This window comes from Gallus gallus, chromosome 5, assembly GCF_016699485.2.
Source record: "Gallus gallus isolate bGalGal1 chromosome 5, bGalGal1.mat.broiler.GRCg7b, whole genome shotgun sequence".
NCBI lineage: Eukaryota > Metazoa > Chordata > Aves > Galliformes > Phasianidae > Gallus > Gallus gallus.
In genome coordinates this window covers 54,735,326-54,760,814 of record NC_052536.1, presented here as the reverse complement: position 1 = coordinate 54,760,814, position 25,489 = coordinate 54,735,326, and the positions used below count along the sequence as shown (strand labels likewise).

Below are 25,489 nucleotides of genomic sequence, written 5' to 3'. Positions count from 1 at the left end.
AAAACAGAGCTGTTCTTTCATGCTGTAGGCAGAGTACCACCACAACCCAAGAAGTAGGAGTAGTTTGCATAGCCTACATTGTTCCTTGAATTCAACTAATTTCTGAGATAAAATCCTGGAAATTACAGCTATGAAACCAATTAGGTATAATTATGGCATTTGACAAGCAAATGTTTGTTCTGTGGAGTTTTGTGTGATTTTTCTTTTCTCTGTAGCTCTTCAGAACTCTTTGTTTCTGGCCTAGTTAGACTCTTGTTTTTCCTACACAATTACCTCCCCATGATATCGGGTGGCTCACTGCCTTAATTCAGTTAATATATTTTACGTTCAGGCGAGTCAGGAAATGCAAAGCTGCATTTCCCATGGAAACTCTGCCTTTTCTGTAAGTAACCATTGGCTTTAGGTAATCCACGTGGCTTAGAACACCATTTCTCAAACAGCATTCACTTGCTTTTTCTGCATGTTTGACCACAATAGTTACAGGACATTACATCTCCATAGTAAGAGAGCATTTGGCATAATATCCACACACAAAATCCTCAGCAGCCACACATCAGAGCTGCTACTTTGAATTGCTGTGAGTAGGTATGTGGCTGTGTTACAGGACATGGAGGACAGCAGCTTTGAATGGCTTTGCTTTGGTATATATCACCTAGCTGTTAAGTGCCATTTATATCTACGTTGGCTTTTTTTTCCCCACTGAGCTACCTCAATTATTTTTCAGGCAAAAGACACTTTAATTAATACAAATAATCAGAAGAGAAATAGAAAATTAAAAATACATACAGTTTATACTGGAAAATGACCAAGTAAGCTTCTATTGCTTTGCAGTGTGAGGGTTTGTTACTGGCTGACGTGCTTAAGAAGATGCTCTCCCCTGTAGTTCATTCCCTCACGACATATTACCTTTCCCTTCTCTCTTTGATGTACGTGCATTAGATTTTTGGTCACTTTGGGATTTTCTTCAGCTTCTAAGAGGTTGAAAGCTACTTCTGAGAGTTCTTCTCTTACTGCATGCCTCCTTAAAAGGCACAGAGGCGCCAGGTCACTACTTCTGACCTTGTGCTGAGGTTTTTTGCAGTGGGAAGTGTATGCAAAGGCAGAGCCTTTTCAGTCTTTGGTGTTTGTGCAGATGATGCCTTATATCCATCAAGAGCTCTGCACAGCTTTATGTATGCTCAAGTTCAGATTTGCTTACTTCTCCCTTTCGAATGGATATTTATGTTTGAAGTACACGTGTTTTGTTGAGGTTTGGGATGTGTTCCTGTACCCATGTCCTTCCTTTAGTCTGTATGCAGCAGAAGGGATATTCACCAAAATTCCAGCACCAGGTGGGGCTTTTCTGGCGAAAGGGAAAGAAAAACTTATTCAAACTGACATCATTGCTTCCTCTGGAGCCTGTGAAACACTTGGATTTTTACTTGTCTTTTTTTCAGATGTACTGGTGCTCGATGTAAATATTTGTTATTCTCATCTGATCCTCTCCTTAAGCTTAGATTTTAAAAGATTGCAGGTGATCTCACCCTGTGGTAACCCTACACATACATTTTATGTATCACGAGCTGAAGGTTGAGGGCACTGGCAAAATTGAGTAAGTGTGGCATTTCATTTGTGCATGGGGTTATAATGTGCTGGTAATAATGGACATTTCATACTGGGAAGCTGGAAATCCATGCAACTGCTGCATCAATCATCCAATGCACCTTCCAGATTTTGTATGTCCTTTTTGCCTCAAAGTATCACGTGGTACCCAGGGTGGTCCCTGAGGAATGTGCTGTCCCTGTCAATATCAAGCTTTGTTATTTCTGTGTGGGGTTTATTTTTCTATCTTCTACCTTTGGTGATGAGGCAGATTCTAGGCAGAATTCTCTGTAACTGAAGAGTACCTCTTGGTGCTGCATATCCACTCCTATGTGTTTCTATCTGAGGGCCTGAAATTTCTATTTCCATTCTGGCTTTTTAATCTTTGATTATTTTTCTTTTTACCAGCTCCACTTTCCAGTAGTATAAATCCACCTATTGTAAGCCTGTCGAGGAGCAAAGAGGGATTTCATACAAGTAGGTTACAGCAGCTTTGCTAATTTCCCTAATGCTCATCCGCTTCTTTTGTGCACAATTCTCATGTGGTGGTGAATCTGTTGGAGTTGCTGTGCATGGCAGGCAAGGTGTGCTCTTGACAGCAAGTATCACATACAGTCTGTGATCTCCTAGACACTCACACGCTGCTCCTTACCAGGCTCTCCAAGTTGTTGTGCCAAAGCAGTCTTTCTCACAGCCTGTGGAGGATTTGTAAACACGCTGGGATCTGACTGAAGCAGCTTTGTATTGTGTATTATGATTTGTGTGCACTTTTACAAACTTACAGTAATTGCTGTTGCCTTCATTGTAAAGAGCAAAAAATAAATACACACAATAAAACCCCCTAAACGGGCACTGATCCCACTGGCACTGATCTTGAGTAACTCTGAATAAAAGCAGATGGTAGCAAGCCGACTGGGCTGACCTGCTTTCCCCTTTCATACAAACATTGCTTATATAAATGGGGGACACACACACACACAAATTAATGGGCTCGGGCAAGCCACCTAAGGACAGAGACTCCCCACGTACTCAATGCTTACATCAGCCTGAGGGCTGTTTCCAGTTAGCTCTTCTCTGGAGGGAGAAGTTTCTCACAAATTAGTGGTTCCACAGCTCTGTGCCACGGTTTAATAAGAAGGAACTGATGTGCATCTAGAAAGTAAGCACCCTGAGCTGTTGTGGGGCCTGTGTGTTGCACAGATACTCAGAAGAGTCTCTCTTCAGAATGAACTTGCTGCTCAGTTGAATGCAGAGCATGAAGTCCCTTTACACACCACCTTCCTACTGCCTTTATGTTGCAGAGAAGCAGTAGATTTGCTTCTTGTAATGCTTTAATTCATGTGCCTGTTCTCCAGCAGGAATGACAGAGTTAAAGCGAGATTTCTACTGCTTCTAAAGATGTGCCTCACTATGTCATTATAACAAAATACTTTCTGAGGAATGACGTTAAAAATAAAGAGGGGAGGTTTAGATAAGATGTTAGGGGGAAATTTTTCACTTGGAGGGAGGTGAGGCCCTGGCACTGCTGCCCAGAGCTGTGGGTGCCCCATCCCTGGAGGTGCCCAAGGCCATTGATGGGCCCTGGGCAGGCTGAGCTCCCAGCCCACAGCAGGGAGTTGGAACTCAGCGATCTTTAAGATCCATTCCAACCCAAGGCATTCCGTGATTCCATGAATAGTGCTGTTTTTTATTCAGCAGAGCATTTGCTCGAGGTTGCTATGTATGCAACAGCCTCTGCTAGAGATCACAGCCTGCAAAGGTAACCTGCTGAACAAGGTGATTGCACCCTCAGTCCCTGCAGTTTGCAGCCTGGTCCATCAGTGCCAGCTGTCTCAGCTGGACCCGCAGCTGGCTCTGAGCGGCTTCACTTGGCAGATCCACTATAGTATCTCTAAAGACTGCCTTCCTGGATTGGGTTAACAGGCATTTAAGACAGTCATTTAAGGAGGCCTCTTATCTCACGTTTCTTTTTCAGTGTGAAAATTGCATTTCTTTTATAAAAAGCTTCGGTATCAGACCAGGAAGTCTTTGAGGCTGGTGACAAATTACATGGATACCGTATGGTGACAGATGAAGACAAGGAGTATTACAAACACATATTTCAACTTGAAGAAACATTTACAGCACGGCGATAGGAGAAATGTAGGCTTTCTGTCCTCAGCACACACTGGGTTTGTTTTCTTTTGCTGGTTGGCAGGGAAAGCAGATGTTGCCCTTTATAATTTAGTAGCTTTTGCATGGCTGAGGGCAAAGCAACAGAACGAACAGCTTCTGCCGTCCCGGTTGCGCTGGCTGTGCTGATCTCTGGCAGAAGCAGCTGGACACCCTTCAGCTTTACCTGTTCATGGAGGGCTCTCATTTTAGCTTTTAAAGCACTGCATAAAAACCCAAAGGAGCCAGCTGTTTGTGTAGTGCCTGGGTAGAAGAGAAATTACCAGGGTGACAGCGTATGTGCCATGTGGAGGCAGCTTAACGTGAGCGATGAATAATGCACAGTTCTTTGCTTGCAAACCTCTTTTATAAAGGGGAAAGGAGATTTACAAATGCTATCATTCTCAGCCATTAAATCTGTTTCGTTTTCTTTCTCAATGCTTTGTAAATTTTTGCACTGCTAACAGAGCAGAGGCGTAGCTGTGAAGTTGTTCTTAATAAAACCTACCGAGCCAATAATGTGGATACGGAGATGATTGGTATCCACAGTCAAACTGTAACATTAGGTTTTTTTTAATTTTATTGCTGATTATATTGTGAGAATGCATGACTCGATGGCAGTTCTCATGCTCAGGAGCAGTGCTGTTGGCTGGGTATTTTATTCACTTGCTTTTCTGAATCCTCCAGGACTAAGCAGCCCTCCTGCTTTATGCATTGAACGACGGCCAAGTTTTTCCTGTACCTTCTTCTCTCTGCAGTGATACAAAGGCTGCCTCTAATTAAATACTATTAAATGCTACAGATCCTCTTCTCTGAAATACCTGTTGCAGATACGCTTCTGGTGGCTGCGTTTGCAAGGAGCGGTGATAAATAATGGAGGTGGGTTCTGTTTTGTCTGCAGACTACTGTGCTCTGGTTTTCATCAGGGGTGCTGTCACTCAGGGGAAGAAATAGAAGTGCACCTAGAAAAAATTAATTCAGATTGAGAGCCTTTGCATCTCTCGTCGTATAGGTACTGCTTTACTTCTCTGATCTAAAACTTCTGTTTTGCTTTTTAGAGCAGGAAGAGCTGTTCTTATGGACAGGTCTAAACAACCTAAGTGAAAGTTGCAGTGTGTGACACAAAATGCCCAGCAGGTCAGTGAGAAGCATCTATTTCCCAGCGCCTTGGCTGCAGGGAGGTCACTGTTTCTCTTTGTGTGCAGCACAACTTTGACTCTCTGTTAACGCTTTCTGTTTCAGGGTCGGATAGGTACGTATCTTCAGTGCAAAATAATCATCAGCCATGCACAAACAATGGAAACGTGCATCTCGCAGGCCACCCAGAGTCTGGGAAAACTGCATTTATGCTTTGGGTCAAAATGGCGCATTGAAAGCAGGTTAGACTTAATATGGTTTGACCTGCTGACCTCCATCCTGCTTGTTACAGTAAAGTAATAATCTCAGGGTTGTGCATCGTGGCCTCATTTCATGCACTGTACCTATCACGAGGCTTAGGCAGGGCTGTGTTTGTTTTAAAGGCAGTAAAAGAGCTGCAGTTTCTGTCCCTTGTCAGGCCACTGGATCTGCAATAGAAATAGAAGGCATGCAATTTGCTGGCGCTTGCTCCATTTCTGTTATTTAGTTTGTTTTTATAATCGTAAAACCATAATTACAGATCTTGAGAAAATTATTTTATTTACTTAACAGCTGCCATTGTGCGCTGTTATGTAAATCACAATTAATAAATGGGCAATATTGACTAGCTTGTGTTACAGCGTAAATGCACCATTAGCGTCTGTAGAGTGCATGTTGCTCGTCTGAGTCATTGGAAGCCATCCTGGAGACATGTGAGCAGCGAGATTACACAGGGAATGCTTGTTTCTGGAGAGGGAGCTTCCTTCCTGAGTAAAGAAAAATACCAGAAAGAAAAGAAGGGGAGAGAGTTTCCTGTTGAGAGACCTCACTTAATGGACAGGCGGCCGTTCTCTGCTGCCCCAGCTGCCTTTAGGTGCAGCCTATGTGGAGGCGGTCTCTGCCGAACGCTGTCGAAACCCACTTTTACCCAACTGGTTTTTACAAGAGCTAGAAGCACTGGGGTCTGTCTGTGCAGGCAGATGTAGGGTTTAAAGAGATTTTTGCTCCTCTCCCATCTGCTTTTAAATGCAGGGCTAAGAGGCGGTATCTCTGCGGGTAGTGTCTGATAAAGGCTGTTCTGTTCCTGAGGTTCGTAATCTAGCAACAGCCTGACAAAGAGACTCCGAGCAAAGTTGCAGCTCTATGTAAAAAATGCGTTCTGACCTCGATATAGATGATGTGAAAAATGAATAATAGCAGCACTGCAGGCAAAACCTTCTCTGCTACGATGTGACAACCCTCCCCTTCATTTGGAGGCTTCAAGAATTTGGCTGCGCTCTTGGAAATAAGCCTCACGATTCTGCTGGAGAGATGTTTTAGCTCAGACAGAGCACAGCACACAACGGCTTTGTTCAAGCGTTGGCTCTGTGCTTATGGCAGGAAGCTGAAGCAAAAATGTACTTTTCTACCTACGATCTGTGCTGGTGGTTTTGAATGCAGCCAAAGCAGCATTTTAGTCCATGCTCACAGGCACGAGCACCCCTGCAGCTAGGAGATAGCAGCAGTTAAGACAGCAGTTTAGCCCCTGACTTTGTATTTCGTAAGTTCAGCAGCTCTTTGTCTTTTTTTAGGACAAACCCTCTAGCTCTGTCTGCCCTGTGCCGAGCTGTTAAATGAGAGCCATCCATTCAGCTCTTTAACTCAGCTGCTTTTTGCAAGCCTGCATGGAAAGTGAAGCGCTTACAAAGAGTAGACTCCATGCATACCCATAGTTGGTTGGTGGTTGGGATGGTGATCTTGAAGGTCTTTTCCAACCCAGATGATTCTGTAGGTCAGAGTGGTATCTTTAGGAGAAGTTTACATCATGCAGCCCTGCTTGGCAGCCTGTCAACTAGCAGTGAGCAGCCTGCAGCAGCAGTGAAGCTCAGGGGGTGCGTGCTGGAGCTGACAGACCCCAGGATGATGTGATTTCAGAAGGCATCCTGGGAACGTCTGTGTGTCACTGCGATTTGTAGGTGCACCGAGTTGGGTGTCCCAAGTGTGTGTCTGTCCTTCAGTGTGTGCCATCCAACTTTGTGCACGCACAGAGAGCACCACAGCGCAGAGCTCAGCAGAGAGAATATTCTGGAGTGTAAGCAAAGAGAGTTCAGATGTTTTCAGTCTGAGAGTGAAATTGCAGAAGGCCCTCAGTGGTCTGACTTATTGTGCAATCTCTGTAAGTAATTTGTAATCAAAATACCTTTGCACATGTCACTTTTATATTTCCTGTAATAAAACAGCAAGAGCAATTAAGATTTTGGCCCATAATCTTCTACGAGCGTGCTTCTAAAAGGGGCTGGCTTGGGGATTTTTCCAGTTATGACTGAAATAACCCATTTTAAGATTTCTGATGACTCCAAAAAAAAAAAAAAAAGTTTAATAATAGCTATTTTAACAGACTTCCAACTGTAGCCTGACGGACAAAGCCGTGATGTGGTAACATAACTGATGTGGTGTTTGCTTCTGATGGAGTAAAATAACTAACACCAACAGAGCTCTTCACAGGACTGGGCTGCCCAACACACGGCCCGCTGGGCTCCGTCCGCTTAAAACCAGAACGAATCAGTAAATTTGCAGCCGTGTTCGTGCCAGTGTTTGTGTCCGATAGCGCACCGCGTGCCGTGCATCTGCTGTGCCGTTCTGACACAGCTCTGGAAGCTCTCTGTGGTCTTGGCGTTCTTCAGGGGCCGTTGGATGAACGCGGCCTGCCTCGCCGTGTGATTTTTGGGGGTTAAGGAGGTGCTCGAAGGCTGGTGCCGCGTAAATGAATGACACGGAAGGCTTTGGAGGAAGAGGGTGCTTGTAAACCAGACTGAAATTAATGAATATAAGAATTAGTAATCAAAACTTTATGTTTAGTCTGAGGAGAAACAATTCCTTAAACCGTAACCACATGGCTGTTTCTTGTTTGCATCAACTCTGGTTGACTGTTATTGTCTTCTGTTAATTCTCTGGGGCAGTGGCCTGACTTTGTTGAATGAGCCAATTGTTTTCCTTTGTGTTGCCCATCAAGTAAGTCCCCATCTGGTTTGTATCAGACTGTTTTCACAGCCAACAACTGCTGCCTTTTCTATATCCTGACACTTAAGGGCCCCATGCTATCAAAGCATTGCTGTGATAGCCTGTCTGGCTGGGCCTATACAGCTGTGCCTTGCAGCTTGAAACTATTACCCAAGTAATGGTAACTTAGAACTTGAACTGGCCCTTATTCCCATTGGTGTCGTGTGTACAGTGAACAGAATGCATTTTTTGTTGAACTCGGTCCTCAGCAAGAATTCTTTAAAGCTCTTACTTGAGTTTATGTGGTCGGTCAGTTTTTATTTCCCAGCAGCTTCCTGTATCTAGAGGTAGGTACGTGTCCTTCTAAAACATTAATGAGGACAAGACAAGCAATATTTATTTAAGGCACTGTTGTTATTACTTACTTTTATGGTACATTAAAGCTCAGTAAGTGAAAATTAAACAAGCAAATGATTCTTAATGGGGACTTTTCTTATCAGATTGAGAACGTATTTCCAGCAGTGGTCAGGAAGCTTTCTGAGTGTGATAAATGTGGGCTGTGTGAATCACAATACACCTCGGCTATGACTCTGCTTGTTTTCCAAGTAGCTCTCTGAAAATACACAGCAGTGAGTCCACATGAACTCATTTCTCTCCTGAAGGAGCAGGGATTGGACAACTCGCTCTAACCTGGGCAGTAAAACTGTATTACAGATTGCATTGCAGAACCCCCGAGGGGCCCCAGGCATGACCGAGGCTTTCCTCATCGTAGGAGACAGCCCTGTTCTGAGAGGCCTTGCAGCACGTGCATTCTCTCCCTTAAAGATGGTTAAAAACAGCCTAATTGCATCACATAACAGTGCCATACAGATGTGGTGATCTTTAAGCGTTTGGTCCTCTCTGCTCTTGCATAGGCTGTAGCATGGCCTCACTCTTAGTGAGGGGAAATATGTTCCCAAATGAGTGTATGCACTGCATTTTTAACTATATTCTGGAATCACTTCTTTCATGATAGTCTGTGCTGAAGAGAGGGAAACAAAGAGGGACAGAAGGGAAAAAGAGTAGCTCAGTTACAGTTTTTGCTCCTTCTGTGAGTGTGCATAGAAATGGCATGAAAGCAGATTGATTTATCTGAGTGAGAGTTCCTAAACTTGGGAGTGCAGTGGTATGTATAGAATATATACGTAATGCAAATAAATTTGCTTCTAAGTTACTAGGGAGCCACTAAATTCCTTCAGCTGCTTTAAAATCTAATTATTGAAATGCCCTCGGTTTATAACAGTAAATTGTAATTACTTATGGACCAGAATGACTCATAGGTGACTTTATTCAGCATCAAGGTTTCATAGAGACTCACATACACCTGTGGTATCTACATAGCTAAGTTAGATCCTAATTCTTCACTTGCAAATTTTGTAAGCCCAGGACTTCAGCTGCTGCCTTTGCAGAACTGTGTGTTTGGTGCAAGCTCATCTCGACTTCAGGACTGCAGAGCTTGTTAGATAGGAATGGTTTGCCTTTTTACAGTGTTGCACACTGGGTGTGATCGTGACAGATTAGGATTGTTGTAAATAATTGGCTTTATGTCGTTGTCAGTTCTATGGAGGTTTTGCAAAGGTGCTTCCTTAAGGAGCTCTCTGTAATTGCTGTTCCTACAAACTGTAACCAGCTGAATTCAGGAGCTGCGGAGTGCGCAGCCCCACAGATCTGCTCCATTCACCTGCCTGTGTTGCAGCACGGCAGCATGCAGCACTCACCCCACTGCAAGGAGCTGCTCCCATGCATGCCTATTTGAGTTCCTCTTGCTTTCCTTTCCAGTGCAGATTTCCCCGTACTGTGGCCAGGAATATTCAAACCCAGGCAAGTGATAAATGAATTTCATTCAGACAGCTTACAAGCTCTATTAATCATGTGGCCCAAAGCAATGAAGAAAGCTATTGGTGAACTGAGTACAAGCCAAGTTTGGCACCAACACTTTGGGCTGGGAAGAGCGGCTGTCAAAGAGCTGCAAGGCTTTCTAAAGCAAGTTGGCACTGGGGACTACAAAGAATTATCACCATCAATTAATGCTTCAACTTTTGTATATGTGTGTAGTTCTAGAAGTAAAGAACATCTGCCCAAATGAGAACCCAATGTGAGCGGGGCTTACATTTCAGGCTGGACCAGACTCTGGGCTCTTGATTGAGCTGTAGGTGTCCCTGCTCGTAGCAGGGAGTTGGACCAGATGGCCCTTAAGGGTCCCTTCCAACCCAAATGATTCTGTGATTCTAAGTGGTTGTGTTTGTGACCCAGAAGGCACTGCCTGGCTGCTGCTTTAAGACTGCAGAGCAGCTCCAGGGTTGCCAGCAATTTGTTGGTATTACTGGTGCTGGTGGAGAGCCATTGGTCACTACATCTTCCAGAAGCACAGTGTTACTGGGAGCAGCCTGCAGTGCTTTCTTTGCTTTGTACAACAACTGGCAGAGGTGGATGCGTGTGTCATTACAATGAACAGCAATGTGGGAAGTTAGGAAGGGGATGCAGTGTGCTAAACTGGTAGCGTAGCTGTAGAGCAATGTGTTTTTGCAGTTCATTGACTCTATTGATTTAAAGCTATTTGTGAGTTCTTTTACAGAGTATTGCAAAGGAATCTTGTTTTATTCTTTCCCGTGTAACAGGCTTTGGTTTTTGTTTTGTTTTCCAAGGAGGAATGCTTATCGTTACTCACAAAGTTTAAACATTCTTGACGTGTACAAATGTTAAAATAGCACAAGAAATAAAAATAGAGATATATTTGCTGTCAGACATTTCCAACTCTCTGGTTCAGAGCATTAGGCTGTAGACAACATTACTTGTTGTTATGCTGGGTGCTCATTACAAGGGAAGGTTTGGATGCCCTTTGGCAGAATAGGGTCTGAACTCTTGCATAACTCTCTCCCGACACATCTGCTAGCAAAGACATTGAATGTACTCCTTATTTTAACATAATGCTTATGTAGATTACTGTAGTATTCTTTCTGACCTAATGGAAAAATTAGTTGCCACTTCACATTTCCTAGAATTGCTTATTCCTCATACAATTTTAAGGGTTAATTGATATACACAAACGTTAAGATGTGGCTTAAGAATGGCCACCTTCTGCTGTTTAACATGAGTCTTGAAGGGAGATCTTTCTAACAAGTTTGTGGGCACGCATGCTGGAAATGCCTGTGCAGAGTTGCAGAATGCAACTGCATGGGGCTGGATTTGTTCTGTCTTGTTTTGCTTTGGGAAATAAAAAAAAATAATTCATAATCTTTTTAAAGGGTGCAGTTACAAAAACTGAGTAATGGTGCAGTAGCTATAGGCTTTTTAGTATGCCAAATTTGTGTAGCGTTGGTGCAGTAATGGGAGTCTTGGCAAACTGTCTCCATCTGCAGAATCCCATGACTTTGAAAGTGAAAAATCAGCAGAACAAATGCATAAGGGCCCGTGAATATTTACGTCTGTGGAGTGGAGGATTACAGCTAGGTGACAGTGATCATCTAGAAAAAAACACCCGTCATTTGTACAGCTTTTTATTCTGAGTAGATCTTTTATAGATTTGTGTTAAAAGAACGCAAGCAGTGACTTTAGTATAGGTGATGAGCGACTCACAGTGAGAAAACTGCCCTGCAGCACTGCTGGAGGGGCTGTGTGGTACAGAAGGTTTTCTCTTTTCTTCCTCATGTCCATCCCAGAGCCTTCATTCTGACCTGATTGCTGCCATGGCTGGAGGGAACATAACCCTCCGGCCAGGGAATCCTCTTGTCTGGTTGAGAGAGAGCACATCAAGGACTCCCATCACGTTCTTAAATGATAGAAAGTAGCTCTTGGCTTCTTGCCCATGCACTGCAGTTTGTTGTCTTACGTTCCTGACAATTGTTTTTAAAAGTCTCCTAGCTGGTCTTAATAGATCAGCTGAGTTAATAGAGCAGGATAGCACGGAATGTTTACTAAGCATGTGCAGCGAACATCACTGCAGAGAACGTGCTCAGTCTTGACCTGCAACACACGGAACCTGTCTGATAACTACAGATTGCTGTTTGCCCTGAACTGCGTATGCACCCATCCCAAGTGATGTGGACAGCTGCACATCAAAGGCTGCATGAAAGCCATCATACTTCAGTGCATGGACCACACTGACCCGAACAAAAATTCTGAGGCAGGAATGGATTCTAGAGCAACCCAATAGGTCTTCTAGCAGGTATGCTAACTTATAAAGCGTGTCACTTGTGGAATTCCCTCACTGGGACACCCATCTTCATTTCAGCACAACTTGGGAAGATGCTCATTTTCAAACCCATTGCAACTTTGATCTGCTGCGAGGCATTATTGAATTTGTTTGTTCAACTCTTAACAGCTTGTGTAAATTATTGTTTAATTATTTGGAAATGAAAACAAGTCATGGAACTTTATGAAGGTGCTTTGATTTTTTTTAACTTGCCCCTCCTCATGTAGGCTACGAATGCTATTATGTCTCGCACTGTGGTAAGATGTAGATAAGCTGCAGGCAGTAGTACTGCAATTAATGTGTAAAGATATGACGTCTCAGAGGAGCCAAGCTTACTGCTGGGTTGTACTGAATGACTCTGCATCCTGAGGGAGGTCTGTGTAACTTCATTTCAGAATTAATGTGAATTCATGCTATTGGTTGTATGAGTCCATTTTCTTTTAGAATCACAGAATGGTTTGGGTCGGAAGGAACCTTTAAGACCACTCAGTTCCAACCCCCTGCTGTAGGCAGTGACACCTCCTTCTAGACCAGATTGCTCACAGCCCCATCCAGGCTGGCCTTTAATGCTTCCAGGGAGGGGGCATCCACAGCCTCACTGGGCAACCTGTTCCAGTGTCTCATTGCCCTCACCATAAGAATTTCTTCCTAATATCTACTTTAAGTCTACTCTCTTCCAGTTTATAACCATTTCCCCTCATCCTGACACTACCTGCTCACCCTCCCCAATAAAAAGTTCCTTCTCCTTGAGCTTCGTTTTGCTTTGCTTTGCTTTGACAGCTGGCATGAAAATGTCTTTTGGGTCCCCAGACATGAAGGTGTGGATAACAGAGCTGTATATGTAGGCTTTATATGACTACCTTCCCATCCACTCACCTGTGGATTTTGCAGAAAATGAAAATATATATATATATATATTAGTATACGGTTTTTAATTATCACTTGTCAGATTTTTCCAATCCCACCAGCTGTTTACCTGGGTTCTTTTGTGGACTGAGATTGCTCCCCCCAGGCCTTGCACAAGATGCTTGTTTTCGTGGTGTTTTCCCAGAGTTTCTGTACCAGTAATGGACCTCCTCCTTCTGCTGTCTGTTTGTTCATTGCCTCCTACTTCTGAATAGAACTCGCTGCTTCCAGGTCTACTGCAGATGACCCCTTCTCTCCCTGTTTTGCAAGAAAATGGTTGCAATCAAGAAACAAGCAATGCGTACAAGTTACAAAATGAGTATTCATTTCCATGTCCCCCAAATCACAGGCTTCTGCAAGGAAAATTGCAGCTGACATTTAGTATTTCTTCCTTGTATTAAAAATTATTGCACTTACGTGGAAAGATCGTTGCACATCTTCTGGAAGCGAGTTGCTGGGAAACAACAGCAAGAGTTACAGCCAGGGAACTTCATTGTTGAACAGTGAGATATTGCACAGCACAAAGTATGTCAGATCGAAGGGAGGAGAGTAGATTTTAGTCACCAAAAGGAAATATTTATTTAGTAAACTCTGCAATCTCATTCCTAGATGTTTTTGGAGCTGCTTTCTGTCTGCCCTTCCCTACCGGTCTCCAACAACTCCGTTAGGATTTTGAACAATCTGGTTCTAGTTTATTTTATGTATTCCTCGTTTTTGTTCTGTTTAGTGTTACTATTGGTGGGAATATCACATGTTTTGGAAAACCACTGAACCTTGAACTCAGACTTGAGAGGAGGAAAAACCATTTTCAAATATTCTGCTTTGTAAAACGTGTTGGCTGCTTCGCCTGTACCCCACCCTCCCATACTGACTCAGGATCTGATTTATTTCCTTTTCCCAAATGTTTATAGCCAGGATATACATTGGAGTTTAAACAAACAAACAAAAAAGAGAAAAGAGTGTGTGTGTGCCTGCGTGTTTATTTTCTGTGTATATGTACACACAATTTCCGTAAGTACACTAGGCCATGTGAAGATAGAATTTGCCAAGTTTAGGTCAAACCTTCAGCTGAAGTCACAGTATGGAGTTTTCTGTCTCCTCTGGTGGCTGTAGCCCACTTATTTGATTTTATGAGTTGGCTGAAGTTTTCAAGAGTGAAACTGTTTTTTCAGCTCGAGCAGTAGACTCATGCTTTCAGATCCAGCTATTTTTTGGCTCAAATCCTGCAGATATCAGTCCATTTCTGTAGAATATCTGATGTGTTTTAATTGTAAATCTATCCCTTTCGTGTAACTCAGCCCTGGAAATTTGGCCTCGGTTTGCCTAGAGAATTTTCTGTTTGTCATGAAAGCATTTAAGTTATGGATGATCTGTTTTTGAGCTAGAGAACAAGACTGCTTGCATTTGCAGAGCATCTTGTTCTCTTGCTTTTGTGTTTCTAACCCCATGGTTAGAGACGTGCCGGAGATCTGACCTGCCTTTAAGAGCCCTCTGCTAAGCAGTGAGATCACAGTCACACATGCTTAAACATTTTTGCTTCGTTTTTGGCTGAGCTGGGAAAAGACATCTTCTCCATAGTAGCATAAATATGCATATGAATTCAAGGTGGAAGTGGACCAGGGCTAGAAGAGTGGAGGACCTGGGGAGGTTGATGGCCCTGCCCGGCAGGGGGTTGGAGATTCATGATCCTTGAGGTCCCTTCCAACCCAGGCCATTCTGTGATTCTGTGACCTATGGTTTCTAATGAAGGGAGAATAATTTTGTCCAAATGACTGGGTTATTTGGGAAACCACTGATGGCTGTGCTCCCTTCTGAGAATGTTGCATTCTTTGCCATCTTGATGCCATCTGGCCAGTTCCTTACCATATCAACTTTCAACTGTACAAGCCATTAAATTCTAGAAACATTGAGTTATGTGTTCAGTACACAGGGTATAGCTTGACATGAGACTTGACTGGAAATACTGTTTCTTATAATATAATTAGCAGCATGACTGACATTGCAGTATATTTTCTCTTTTCAGTTTAGCCTTCGGGACTGCTTACATCAAAATACACCTGTTTCTTATTGATATATATCAACCCATTAAGTCTGGAATAATCTTGATTTTGCAGAAAATACAATACTGCCTCTTGCCCTGCTGTGCTTGGTAACTGTACAACTAGGTATGAAAATGAGTGGATAAAATGGGGGAAGGATGGAGTAAAAACTATTATTGTCTGTCAAAGAAGTAGCATTTCCTGGATGTTAGGAAATACTACTTCTCTGAAAAGAGTGGTCAGGCACTGGAATGGGCTCCCCAGAGAGGTGGTGGAGTCACCAATCCTGGAGCCATTCAAGGAACGTTTGGACGTTGTGTTGAGGGACGTGGTTTAGTGAGAACTGTTGGTGAGGGGTGGATGGTTGGACTGGGTGATCCTGTGGGTCTTTTCCAACCTTTGTGATTCTATGATTCTATGATTAAGGCACTTTCATTGGGGGGTTTTAAGATGCCGAGTTACAGATTTGCAGGTGCTGTGCTATCCCCAGTGCTCTGAACACTGGAGATAATGCCATCTGGAGGAAGTTATTTGTTGGGACAGGACAGCATTTTAAACTTTGAAGTCGGTAATAAACAAAGTGAAGCAGCTGGAACCTGGCAGGAGAAGAAACAAGCCATTCATATCAACCCATGCTATTAAAGGAATGGGAGTTCTGCAGTGGACTTGTTTTTTTTCATATGCTTGGAAAGTTATTCTTGCTCTAGAAGTTAGCTGCTGCAGCTTTTACATTGAAGAGAGAACAGAGGGAGGGTTCTGGAGGGTGATGGTTGTTTATAAATTTCAGGAAGTAATATGCAGTTAATTAGAGTAATTACGGTTCCGGTTTTATACTACAACAATAACCTGGGTCCCAATCCTCCCTATTTATTGTGTATGAAGATAAGTCCTTTTATCGATAAGATAAGGGTCCGATTTACCTCCTGATAAATTAAAAATGGAAACTTTATTTAACGTATGGACGCCGACCGTAAGGAGTTAAAGCACGTGGTTTGTATTTGGCTTAAAAGTCAGACTTGTTTAGTCTTTTTATTTTGCCAAATCTAAGAATTTAAAAAGAAAGATTTAAACATTTCTCTTTGTTCTTATTGTTGCCATATGGTATGAGTAACAAAACCTCCCTTCAGTGTGTTTAATTCCTTTTCCATTTGGCACACATTCACGATACACTTGTATATAGCATACTCTCTGTGTGACGGTATGTCTTAGAGAAAAACTCCCTTCACAGGTCACTGGATGGTTGACACACCATTAATTTTTATGTTTCTGTTAAACAAAGATCTGGAAATTTAGTACTGTACACGAATTTGTTATAGATTGCCAAGCACAGGCAAAATCCCTGATCGCAGATCTGACATTTTCCATCAGTGGGTCATCAAGATGTTTTCAGTCACCGTTGAGTTTGTACCATTCAGAGTCCCTTACACACACGTAGGAAGGGTGTCAGTTTTCACAGTTTATATGAAAGTATTCTTTTAGATGGTGACAATGAATTCGGAGAAGTGGAGGTCACCTGGGATCACTCATTCCGTTTATTGGATTTTAACAAGGAAAAGTTTTATAAATACATCTAAGTACATGATTACAGAATTGTTTTGAGTGCTTCCAGAACTTCTAAAGGGAAAAAGCTGTGAAGATCACCAATCGTCCTGCCCTGCCCTGCTTTGGAAATGGAGGAATTTTCCATGTTTATTTTATAGCGTATCAGAAGGTTATAAGCACCAATGCTATTTGCGTATTTATGACCGTGAAGGGTTTGGTGTGTAAGAGGAAAGCATCTTAGGGTTGGTTGTGAGCTGTTCTCCTATGGGGGGAAGAAATAAAATGGAGTATCATGTTAAGGACCTGGACAAGGACTGTCCAAGCTCCATCACTGATGGACAGCAAAAGCTCAGTATAGACACTGGAAAATGCGTATGCTTAAAAGCTTGTATGTGAACATAGAAAGAAGCATTTAAGCTTGCATGCTTGTGTTTGTGTATTTATCCACATAGACATCTCTGTATGTGTGCACAGTACATGCCAGAGGTTAGATAAGTGAGAGGTGATAATGATAAAGCACATGTGGGGGTAATGTAACAGCTTCATCTTCGGGCCCGCATAGTGGTAGGACTAGCAGCTTTCTGTCTTGGGAAGTTACAGTCATAGAGCCGAGCTTATTGAGTAGGTGAAACAGGATATCCATCATATTTTATAGTGAAAGTGCTGAAAATCTAGGTTCTGTATTTTCTTGTATCTTAACAAAGTCAAAGACCAGATTTCAAGAGGAGAAGTGTTTGCTTTGGTTATTTCTTAGACCTTTCTTTAGGGATATTTGGATAACTCAGGACCTGCTAATTTCTCAGCAAGCAGATGGAATTATTCAGTTGATTTCTCTGTCCTGTTAGCATTTTACATCTGTCATAAAATTGAACTGCAGTATGTCTGTAAAATATATTAGAGTACGCGTTAAGAAGAATGTAGACTGATATCATAGGGTCTTTCAGCACCCCGGAGTCAAATGCTTGCAAAGTTACTACAGAGCCTTTGGGATAAGGGAATATTCTTATTTTCTCCCCACCCCCCCCTTTTTTTTTACAAACCTGAAAACAGCTGTTGAAACAATGACCTCATGGAATATGACATGGCTGTGGAAATTATTAACAAAGTCAAGCTTTGAAAGCATCAACCTACATACAGAATTGAAGGGTTGCTTTGGTGTCTTGGATGATTTACAGGACTTCCTTGGGCATTACACATCCACGTCTTTACTGTGTGTCAGCTTCACGTCTACCCAAATAAACGCTTTGCTTTTCTTCTGTTCCCCTTCTGAATAACCTATTTTTGTCATGCGAACATGGTTACAGACTAAGCTCATGGAAGTACTCCTGGGAAAACAAAACGCATATGTTACTTGCACATCCTTGTGGTGTTACTGTAATGTGCTTTGGAATCACGTTCAGAAGATGTTGAATTTCTCATGCCATCTTACTGCTCCTGTGTTAGATTTGCTTGGGCCCATGCCAGTACAAGCCTTGGCATCTGCGCTGTGCTGAGGGTTTCAGGAAGGGAGTGAAGAAGGCTGTCCAAGAAGTGAGGACGGTGGTCAAACTACAGCCAATGCTTCTTGCATAGCGCGTGAGCAGCTGTGGCAGGCAGGTGATGTTGGTTCCCAGGGGTCACACGCGTGCTCTTGTGCTATTGCTGCCATCCCGAGGTGCAGGAGGCTCAGCTGGCACAGGCTGCTCCATGAACTGGCTTTACCATCTCTCGCTTCATTTGTGTTTGACTTCCTAGGCTGTTGGCAGCTGCTCCAGCATGAAAAACACCCAATGAAATTTTATTTTAGCAGTGGGTTTTTGTTATTTTAATTAGTCGTTTGGAGCGTGCTTCGCTACAAGGCAGATGAAAGCAGATTACCACTACAGTGACATAGTAGATAATTAAGTGGGGTGAAAGGAAGCCTAGCTTTCTTTTTTCATTGAGAAAATAGTGTTTTAATTACCTAGCCTGTGACAGAGGAAGGGAGAATTGTTATAGCTCATTGGAATAAGAACAAACTCCAGAAGAGCCTTTGCTGTTGAGCACAGACTCATGTATGTTTGTTTTGCTTGTAGCTGCTGCATTTAAAATAAATATCCCAAGGACAACTGCAATCTCAAAACACTCTTTCTGGTTCTGTGAATGCTATACCACTCATCCATTTTTCCTGTCTGTAGCCTGATTCATGCCTTGCTCCCTCAGCTCCACAAACTGACTGCATCTCGTCTCCTTCCTGGGGATAAATGCAGTAACATCTGCCCATCACCCTCCCCTTTACCTCTGGTACCTGCCTGCAGGTTGTTTTCTCTCCCTCCAGTGCTTCCCAGATGGGGACTGAGCGCTGCTGTGACTTTTCACAGCATGTATACATGTGTAGGTAGGTGTATGTAAATACAATCCGTCCTGTGTATGCAGAGATATTCATGCCTTTGTTGTCTTATCAAGAAAACCGTGATGGCTAAATCAGCATACTCTGAAATGCCTCAAAACTGCAGACAGTGAGCATGTCTGTGTCTTTGTATTCCCATGGGGTGATGCGATATGGAGATGAATTCAGTACAGTTAAGTTGTCTATGTTGTAGGCTGCAAATAACGTGGTTTTGTTCTGCTTTTTGTTTTTTTTTTTCCTAGGAGAAGGTGTTGTCCCACATTTCCATTCACACGTTTCTGCAGAAAGGATGTCAGTGAAACTGCCTTCCATGAATATAGATGACCAGACACAAAGTCTAAGTAGCATTCATGGGGATTCAGATTCGTCAGGGGCAGATACGTTTTAAAGTGTGTGGCTTTTCATGATAGTCACTGTCTGAAGGTTTTGTCTTCAGTACGTTTGTCAGCCTAGTGTGATAGTCTGGATGTCTCATCCAAATAGTGGTCTTTCAGAAATGCTTGTTTTCTAATTATTTTTCTAATTATTTTGTTACGACTGTAAATTTAGGCAGTGGCTCTGTTTGTGAATATAACAGATGTTTTTAAGCAAATAAAACGCTGTTCTTTTGGAATCCGTGTGTTTGAGTCAATGAATATGAAGGTCCTTTAAATATTTATTGTATGCACGGATGAATGTGAAAAGGATCAGAATTGAAATCCGTGGCAAAGGTGGTGGAAATGGTGGGAAAAAACAATTGGCTCAACGCAGTGTCAATACAGTTGAAATGGGGAGACGGAGGAAAATGTACATGAAACCAAAGTCTTTGTGTCAAAATTGTGTTTCTAGACGTCTTCAGATCTTGGCTCTCAAAACCTATGAAAAAAGACTCCTTTTTGGTTGACTTGTACCTCGTTGTGGTACCAGAGCATATAACTTCATCTGCACAGCTTCAGTGCATCACTTAATGGGAGACACTTTGTTGTTGCAGATACTCATAACCGTGAACAGTTTCCATTACTCTTATTTTATGGAGCCTGCACTGATTTCATCTCTCTGTAGCAGAGACAGATTAAAGTTCCTGTTGGTTCTATTTTGATCTCACTGACACAAGGTTCGGTTGATTTGCTACAAAACCTGCAAAGGGAAATGGAAAAAGAGAGAGCTTCAACCATTCAAGGTCAGTAATATCCAGATGATTCAATTTTAAAGGAAGTCTTCTGAGCACATTATAGAGTTGTGTTCTTGTCTGCCTTGACAGACACGTAACTAGCAGATTTGGTTTGGGGGTAGAAGCGTGGCAGGCTTCATGTAACATCACCTTAAGAAATGAAAAGATACCAGAGTGACAGCATTACTGGGGGTTGGTTTTTACCACACAGTGTCATGAATCATAGAATTGTTAAGGCTGGAAATGACCTCTAAGCTCATCTGGTCCAACCGACCATCAACCCAACATCACCATCCCTACCGAGTTGCACTGGAACTACCTATAGGGTATGGAAATGCAGTGGGGATGGCAAGAGCTCCTTAACCCAGCTTTCCTACAAGAGAAAATCCTCGATGAAATTATGTTCCAAGTTCCCTGTTGAGCTGCTATGTTTTTGAAAACACTAATATATAATTTAGATTCCCTTTGTTGCAGCATAAATAGGAAATGTGTGAAATGAGCCGCACTGGTGCCATGCCCAGAGCTGTCGGCCCGGATCAGAACTGTGTTTCACCAAACAAAGTGCAGTTATAGAATGAAGAACACACAGACAGCTGACAAACCAGGGGTGAGACAGGAGACAGCAGATGGATCCCCAGGCAAGGAGAGCACACAAAGTGGTGAGACAGCCCTGGCCGGGGGGAGAGGCAGTTGTCCCATACCAGGATAACAACTGTGTCAGGTTTTACTGTCTGCAATGCTGAGCATCACACGTGTTTTTCTAATTCTCTTCTTTTTCCTCTTCTTGGGAACAAATGCATTTAAGCCAAAGGTATTGTCGTTGACTGAATCGTGTAGAAACGAGCTGTGTTTTTAGGTGAATATGCCGGAAAATGCCCAATGAAGATCAATTTCAACTGGTTTTGAAAATTCCATCTGGAGTTATGTACTGTCCCACCTCAGCACGACTGATAAGTATCTCTGGAAGCCCCTGTGTGCTTGGCAGTGTGATTGGGGTGGTGCTGGTGGGATGGCACTGTGGCAGTGGGATGTGCTAATTGTTCGCCCACTGCCATCTCCATTTACCACTCACAGTGAACTGTGAGAGGTGGAGAAAGCGCAAAGTATTTGCTTTTCTTTCCCTCAAACTTACCCAAAACAACGTATCCTGCCAAATAAACATAAGGGGACCTCTGTAAATCTGGCACCCGTGCATAGATCGTATTACAAGGGACTATTTATAATCCCCAGGAACAAACTAAAGGCTGTGTGGGGGTTGGGGGTTTCGCTTTGTTTTTAATCAGGCTCTCATTTTTTTCCTTTGAAATGGGAAAATAAAATGCATCTTCTAGAAATTTATCTATTTCTTACTTTTGGATTCAGTCTTGTATTTCAGATCCCTGCAAATAGTTTTCCGGAGTTTGAAATGGTAAGCACATGTTCTGCGAACACAGCCAAGCCGTGATAAGGAATTCATCTGTCTGCCTCTTCAAGTTCCATTTTGTTTCTGCAGCTTTTATGATTGAAAATGCACATTTCTCATGGGCACTCACAGAACTGAAACAGCATGATTTGCAAGCTCGCTAAATGGATTTCTTCCAAGCAAGTCATTGGGGTATGTCATCAAAGCTTAGCAGCATCAAATAGAATTCCATCCAGGAAAAGTATTAAAAACCCACCTCTACACAGCTCTATTTTTCAGTTAATTCTCAGCAGCGGAGGGATGGGGGGGAGGAGGTCGTTATTGGATTTCAGGATTGCAGAGTGGAAACCAAAACCCTGGCTTTATATTTTGGTTCAGCTGAATTCCTGGTGAAGCTCACTGGAGTCTACCATTAGGAAAGCACTGGGACCAGGGCGTTTGTTCACAGGTTGAACTCACAGTATACGAAAGTGCAAAACTGAGATGTCAGAAGTGTTTCTACTTGCTGAAGTCATTTTCAGGCTTTGGTAAAAATCTGGCAGCCTGGAGGTGAGGTGCTCAGAAACCAATTTCTTTCTTCTGCTCTGAGTAAAAAGAGATGCTGTGTGGTTAGGGTGGCAGCAATGAGGAGAATGGGTGGATCCATAAGCTGGTGGCTGGTTTGTCTGATGCCAGCATCACCTATCCCTGTTCAGCTGATCTATCTCGGTTTTCAGTGTAGGAAGCAGAGCATTTCATGCACACGATTAATCTTACCTGAATTGGGGGAAATTGGATTAAGTGAGGCTTTTATTACCGCTGTTCACCTTCAGAGCTCAGAGGTTGAAGTTGTCAAAATTAGCTGCTGGAAGTGTGGTGCTAACCTTCCAAGGTGCTTTACAGATCAATATAGGATAACGTTTCTGTCCAGCCTTGGTAAAGATGTACGTGCCTGCCTTCCCCCTGCAAATTAAGTACTCAGATGTTTGAAATTACACACGTGCAAAAAATTGCTGGATCTCACTCTGAAATGTATCTGCTTCAGAGCTGGAACCCTGCAGCTCTTTAACAGCTCCCTGCTAACACTAGACATGAATAGACAGAAGGGCAAGAGGATTGCATCCTACTGTGTTGAAATGACATGAGAAGTTCATCCTCTCTGTACAGGTCCAACAGAGTCTTATAGGTGGGACTAAAAGCTACTTCATAAGCTTATGATTTTTATACTGGCCAGCAGGTATGTTTCTATGATTTTCTCATTTTTTATCCCATTCTTTTGCTGCACTCCTGATTTAAACATATATCTTTCATAGGTTGCCTCCAAAATACTCCTTGTTACGATCATATGTCAGTGCCTTCCCCACCTTCCAGGACTTGGACAAGATATTGCCTCTTTGGTCCCAAAAGTGTGACCGTGCCATTTACCCGAATCTTGATGCTGTGGTGTCTTTGAGCCACACCACTGTGTTTCAGCATTCTCTTGTTTCTATCAAGACCAGTGGCACCGACATTTTTGAAATGAGGAGATAATACTAAGCCAGAAGAAATTCTGGCCACTTTTCTATGACTTCTTCAGACAGACAGGGCTCTAGTCTGCCTCTCCAGGCTTGTCCTTCTTTTGTCTTCTCATTACAGAAGCTATTGCTTCATATTTCATAGAATCATAGAATGGTTTGGGTTGGAAGGGACCTTTAAGATCACCTAGTTCCAACCCCCTGCTACAGACCCTCTAGACCAAGCTGCTCACAGCCCCATCCAGCCTGGCCTTGAATGCCTCCAGGGAGGGGGCATTCACAACATCCACATATTTGAGTTAGAAACCAAAAGGTAAGGGAAAAAATCAAATCAGAAGTGTAATCCAGAGACTGTGGGGTGCTTTGTTCATGGAGGAGGTCATTCCGCAGTGCTCTTAGCCCCAGATGGGGCTGGCTTGGTCCTTCCTCATCCCTCTGTAGAGCCTGCTTGGGGCGGGGAAGCATCATTCCAGTTGTTCTTCACTCCCAAGGTCCATAGGCCGACAGTGCTGCACCAAAGCTGTTGAGAAGGGATACAGGAGGCCTCTGAAACAACTTGAACTAAAAGCCAGAGAGCTTCTTGCCTTTGTAGTTCCCATTGCAGGTCTAGGGTGGCTTTCAAAAAATAGCTGGGTAAAGAGAAATACAAAACTCGGTCATCTGAAGAGTTGAGTGAGTGCAGAACAAAGATGTTTCACATCGCCTTGGATCAGCTGCAGGCAGTGCCCCCTGTGTGGGGATGTGCTGCTGTTGTATCCGTGGGCTCATTCCCTGCTCTGCCATCTCAGCGCACTGATTTCATACTGGCAGCTGAAAGACATTCCCTTGATTGATACCTGTTCCTTTTACATATATATATATATGTATAAAACATACATGTTGTCCTTACCCTGCAGCCTTTATCACTTGGATAGTCCACTGTCTGATCACCCCAGGAAGATCTTCCCACTGCAGCCATGACTTACAGCTTGTTTTTAATGGGTTCTGGGAGATGCTTGCTGCAGCGAGGGGGGATTTTGCAGGCTGAGTGGCAGCCTGTCATTTATTTCCCCCTTATTCTGACAGCTTTGGGAATTGTACCCTTGGAGAAGGGCACCCAGCACCCCGCATCTGTCAGATAAATGCTGTCTTCCCTTCTGTGCTGCAAAGCTGCTCTCCTTCTCCACTGCATTTCCTTAACCAGCACCTGTGGCACCGAGGCATGATGAGAGGTGGTACTTGCTGTGAGACCCAGCACCTGCCTGCACTGCCCTTAGGTCTGTTAGTGCCCACTGTTTGATGCAGCTTTCAGTGGTACAGTGCCAGGTACTGTGCAGGAAGGGATTCCTCTGGCTCACAGATTTTGCACCTCAAGGCTGAAGAGGATTTCCAGTTCTGTGCCTCTCTCCGTGTCACAATACAAGCAGCTGATTTTCTTCTATTTCCCCAGTATTATTTCTCGCAGAGAGAGGGGATCAATTAACTACAGCCATCTTTGCAATCACGCCCTCTTTTAGTAAACAGTCATGCTGTTACCTCCCCTAATGCTGTGAGCGTGGCTTTCAGGACACCTCTCTCCCAGCTTGTTCAGCTTCTTGTTGACTTCTTGGGGACAGTGCTGGCTGCTTGCTGCAAGTCCTGCTAAAGCCAGGAGGGCACAGGGATGTGACAGGGACCTCACCACGAGGAGCCTGTACAGAAAAGAGCGTTGACAAAAGGGTGACAAACCCCTCTTTCATGCTTGTAGCAGCAGATCTGCATCTTCTTGCTGCACTGTTGGACGGGTAAAGGTCCCTTAGGGAAGCACTGTTTTCTCTCTGCTTTGGGTCAGTAAATAACAGGAAGGGACCGCTCATCCCCGCATACCTGGCCCTCCTTGTTGTTATCTTAATTGCTCCATTCCCACAACGCACACTCAATCTTTTCAGAAGATCAGAGCCTTCAACTTCATTCCTAGAACTTGAGGAAATCTCCCTGCCCTTTCCCAGCATTGCTCATCTTGGAGAACAAACCCTATCTCTCCCTGCCCGATGCAGCCCGAATTTCCTCGGGGATTATCTAAACAGAGCCACGTGATCCATTGCTCTCAACCACTCTACAAATGGGAAAGCATAAATCATGCGTCCCTGCAAATAAACACAACTGGCAAGATGTTATTTTTCTCCGTCTGAAGTAACACCGGCTCTTTAATCTGCCGCCTCCTGCAAGCGTGTCTGCTCGGAGAAAGTACAATCACTACAATGTATACACAATGTTCTTCTGCCACTTCTCCCCGCGAGCTCTAATGGGAGCTCTGTGCCAGAAGCATTTAAAGTAATGCAGCCAAATGAATACCTCTTACTGTTCTCGCTTCTCTTCTTCGTCTCGGCTTGGAGAGCAAACAGCATTCCTGCTTGTAAGGAAATGAACAGCCCAGCTAAGAAAGGGAAAATCCGAACCGTGAAATCCTGGTGCAGCTTAATTGTCAGACCTGTGACTTTCTTATGAGCACCATTTTATGGTGGGGGGGGAGGGGAGGGGGGGTGCTGGGACATCATTAATTCTGAAAATAT

General features: G+C 43.4%; 1 protein-coding gene, 1 long non-coding RNA gene and 1 other non-coding gene across 10 annotated transcripts in view; 2 read left to right on the top strand and 1 right to left on the bottom strand.

Annotated features, from left to right (window-relative positions):
• TA3 (TALPID3) overlaps positions 1-19,526 on the top strand; it is a 64,372-nt gene extending 44,846 nt beyond the window's left edge. For 2 of the 7 annotated variants that reach the window (XM_040701078.2, XM_040701077.2), the window contains exons 30-31: positions 1,990-2,058; positions 19,156-19,526. In XM_040701078.2, the coding sequence (XP_040557012.1) occupies positions 1,990-2,058; positions 19,156-19,301 (215 nt within the window). In that variant the 3' untranslated portion in view covers positions 19,302-19,526. Of the gene's footprint in view, positions 1-1,989; positions 2,059-3,556; positions 3,709-4,790; positions 4,868-19,155 lie in introns of those variants that run through there. The other 5 variants (NM_001040707.2, XM_015287504.4, XM_040701079.2 and 2 more) reach the window with 4 other exon arrangements.
• Positions 1,724-25,439, bottom strand: LOC107053581. 2 transcript variants are annotated; one of them, XR_005860587.2, is made up of 4 exons: positions 25,272-25,439; positions 13,382-20,029; positions 13,035-13,222; positions 1,724-8,190 (listed from the first exon to the last, which is right to left on the bottom strand). It is a non-coding gene; the product is annotated as an uncharacterized LOC107053581 (long non-coding RNA). The 2 variants fall into 2 exon arrangements; XR_001466968.4 differs by having other exon boundaries at positions 1,724-7,639.
• Positions 7,416-7,482, top strand: MIR1578 (microRNA 1578). The gene has a single exon (NR_035063.1). It is a non-coding gene; the product is annotated as a microRNA 1578 (primary transcript).
• Positions 25,440-25,489: the final 50 nt, after the last annotated feature.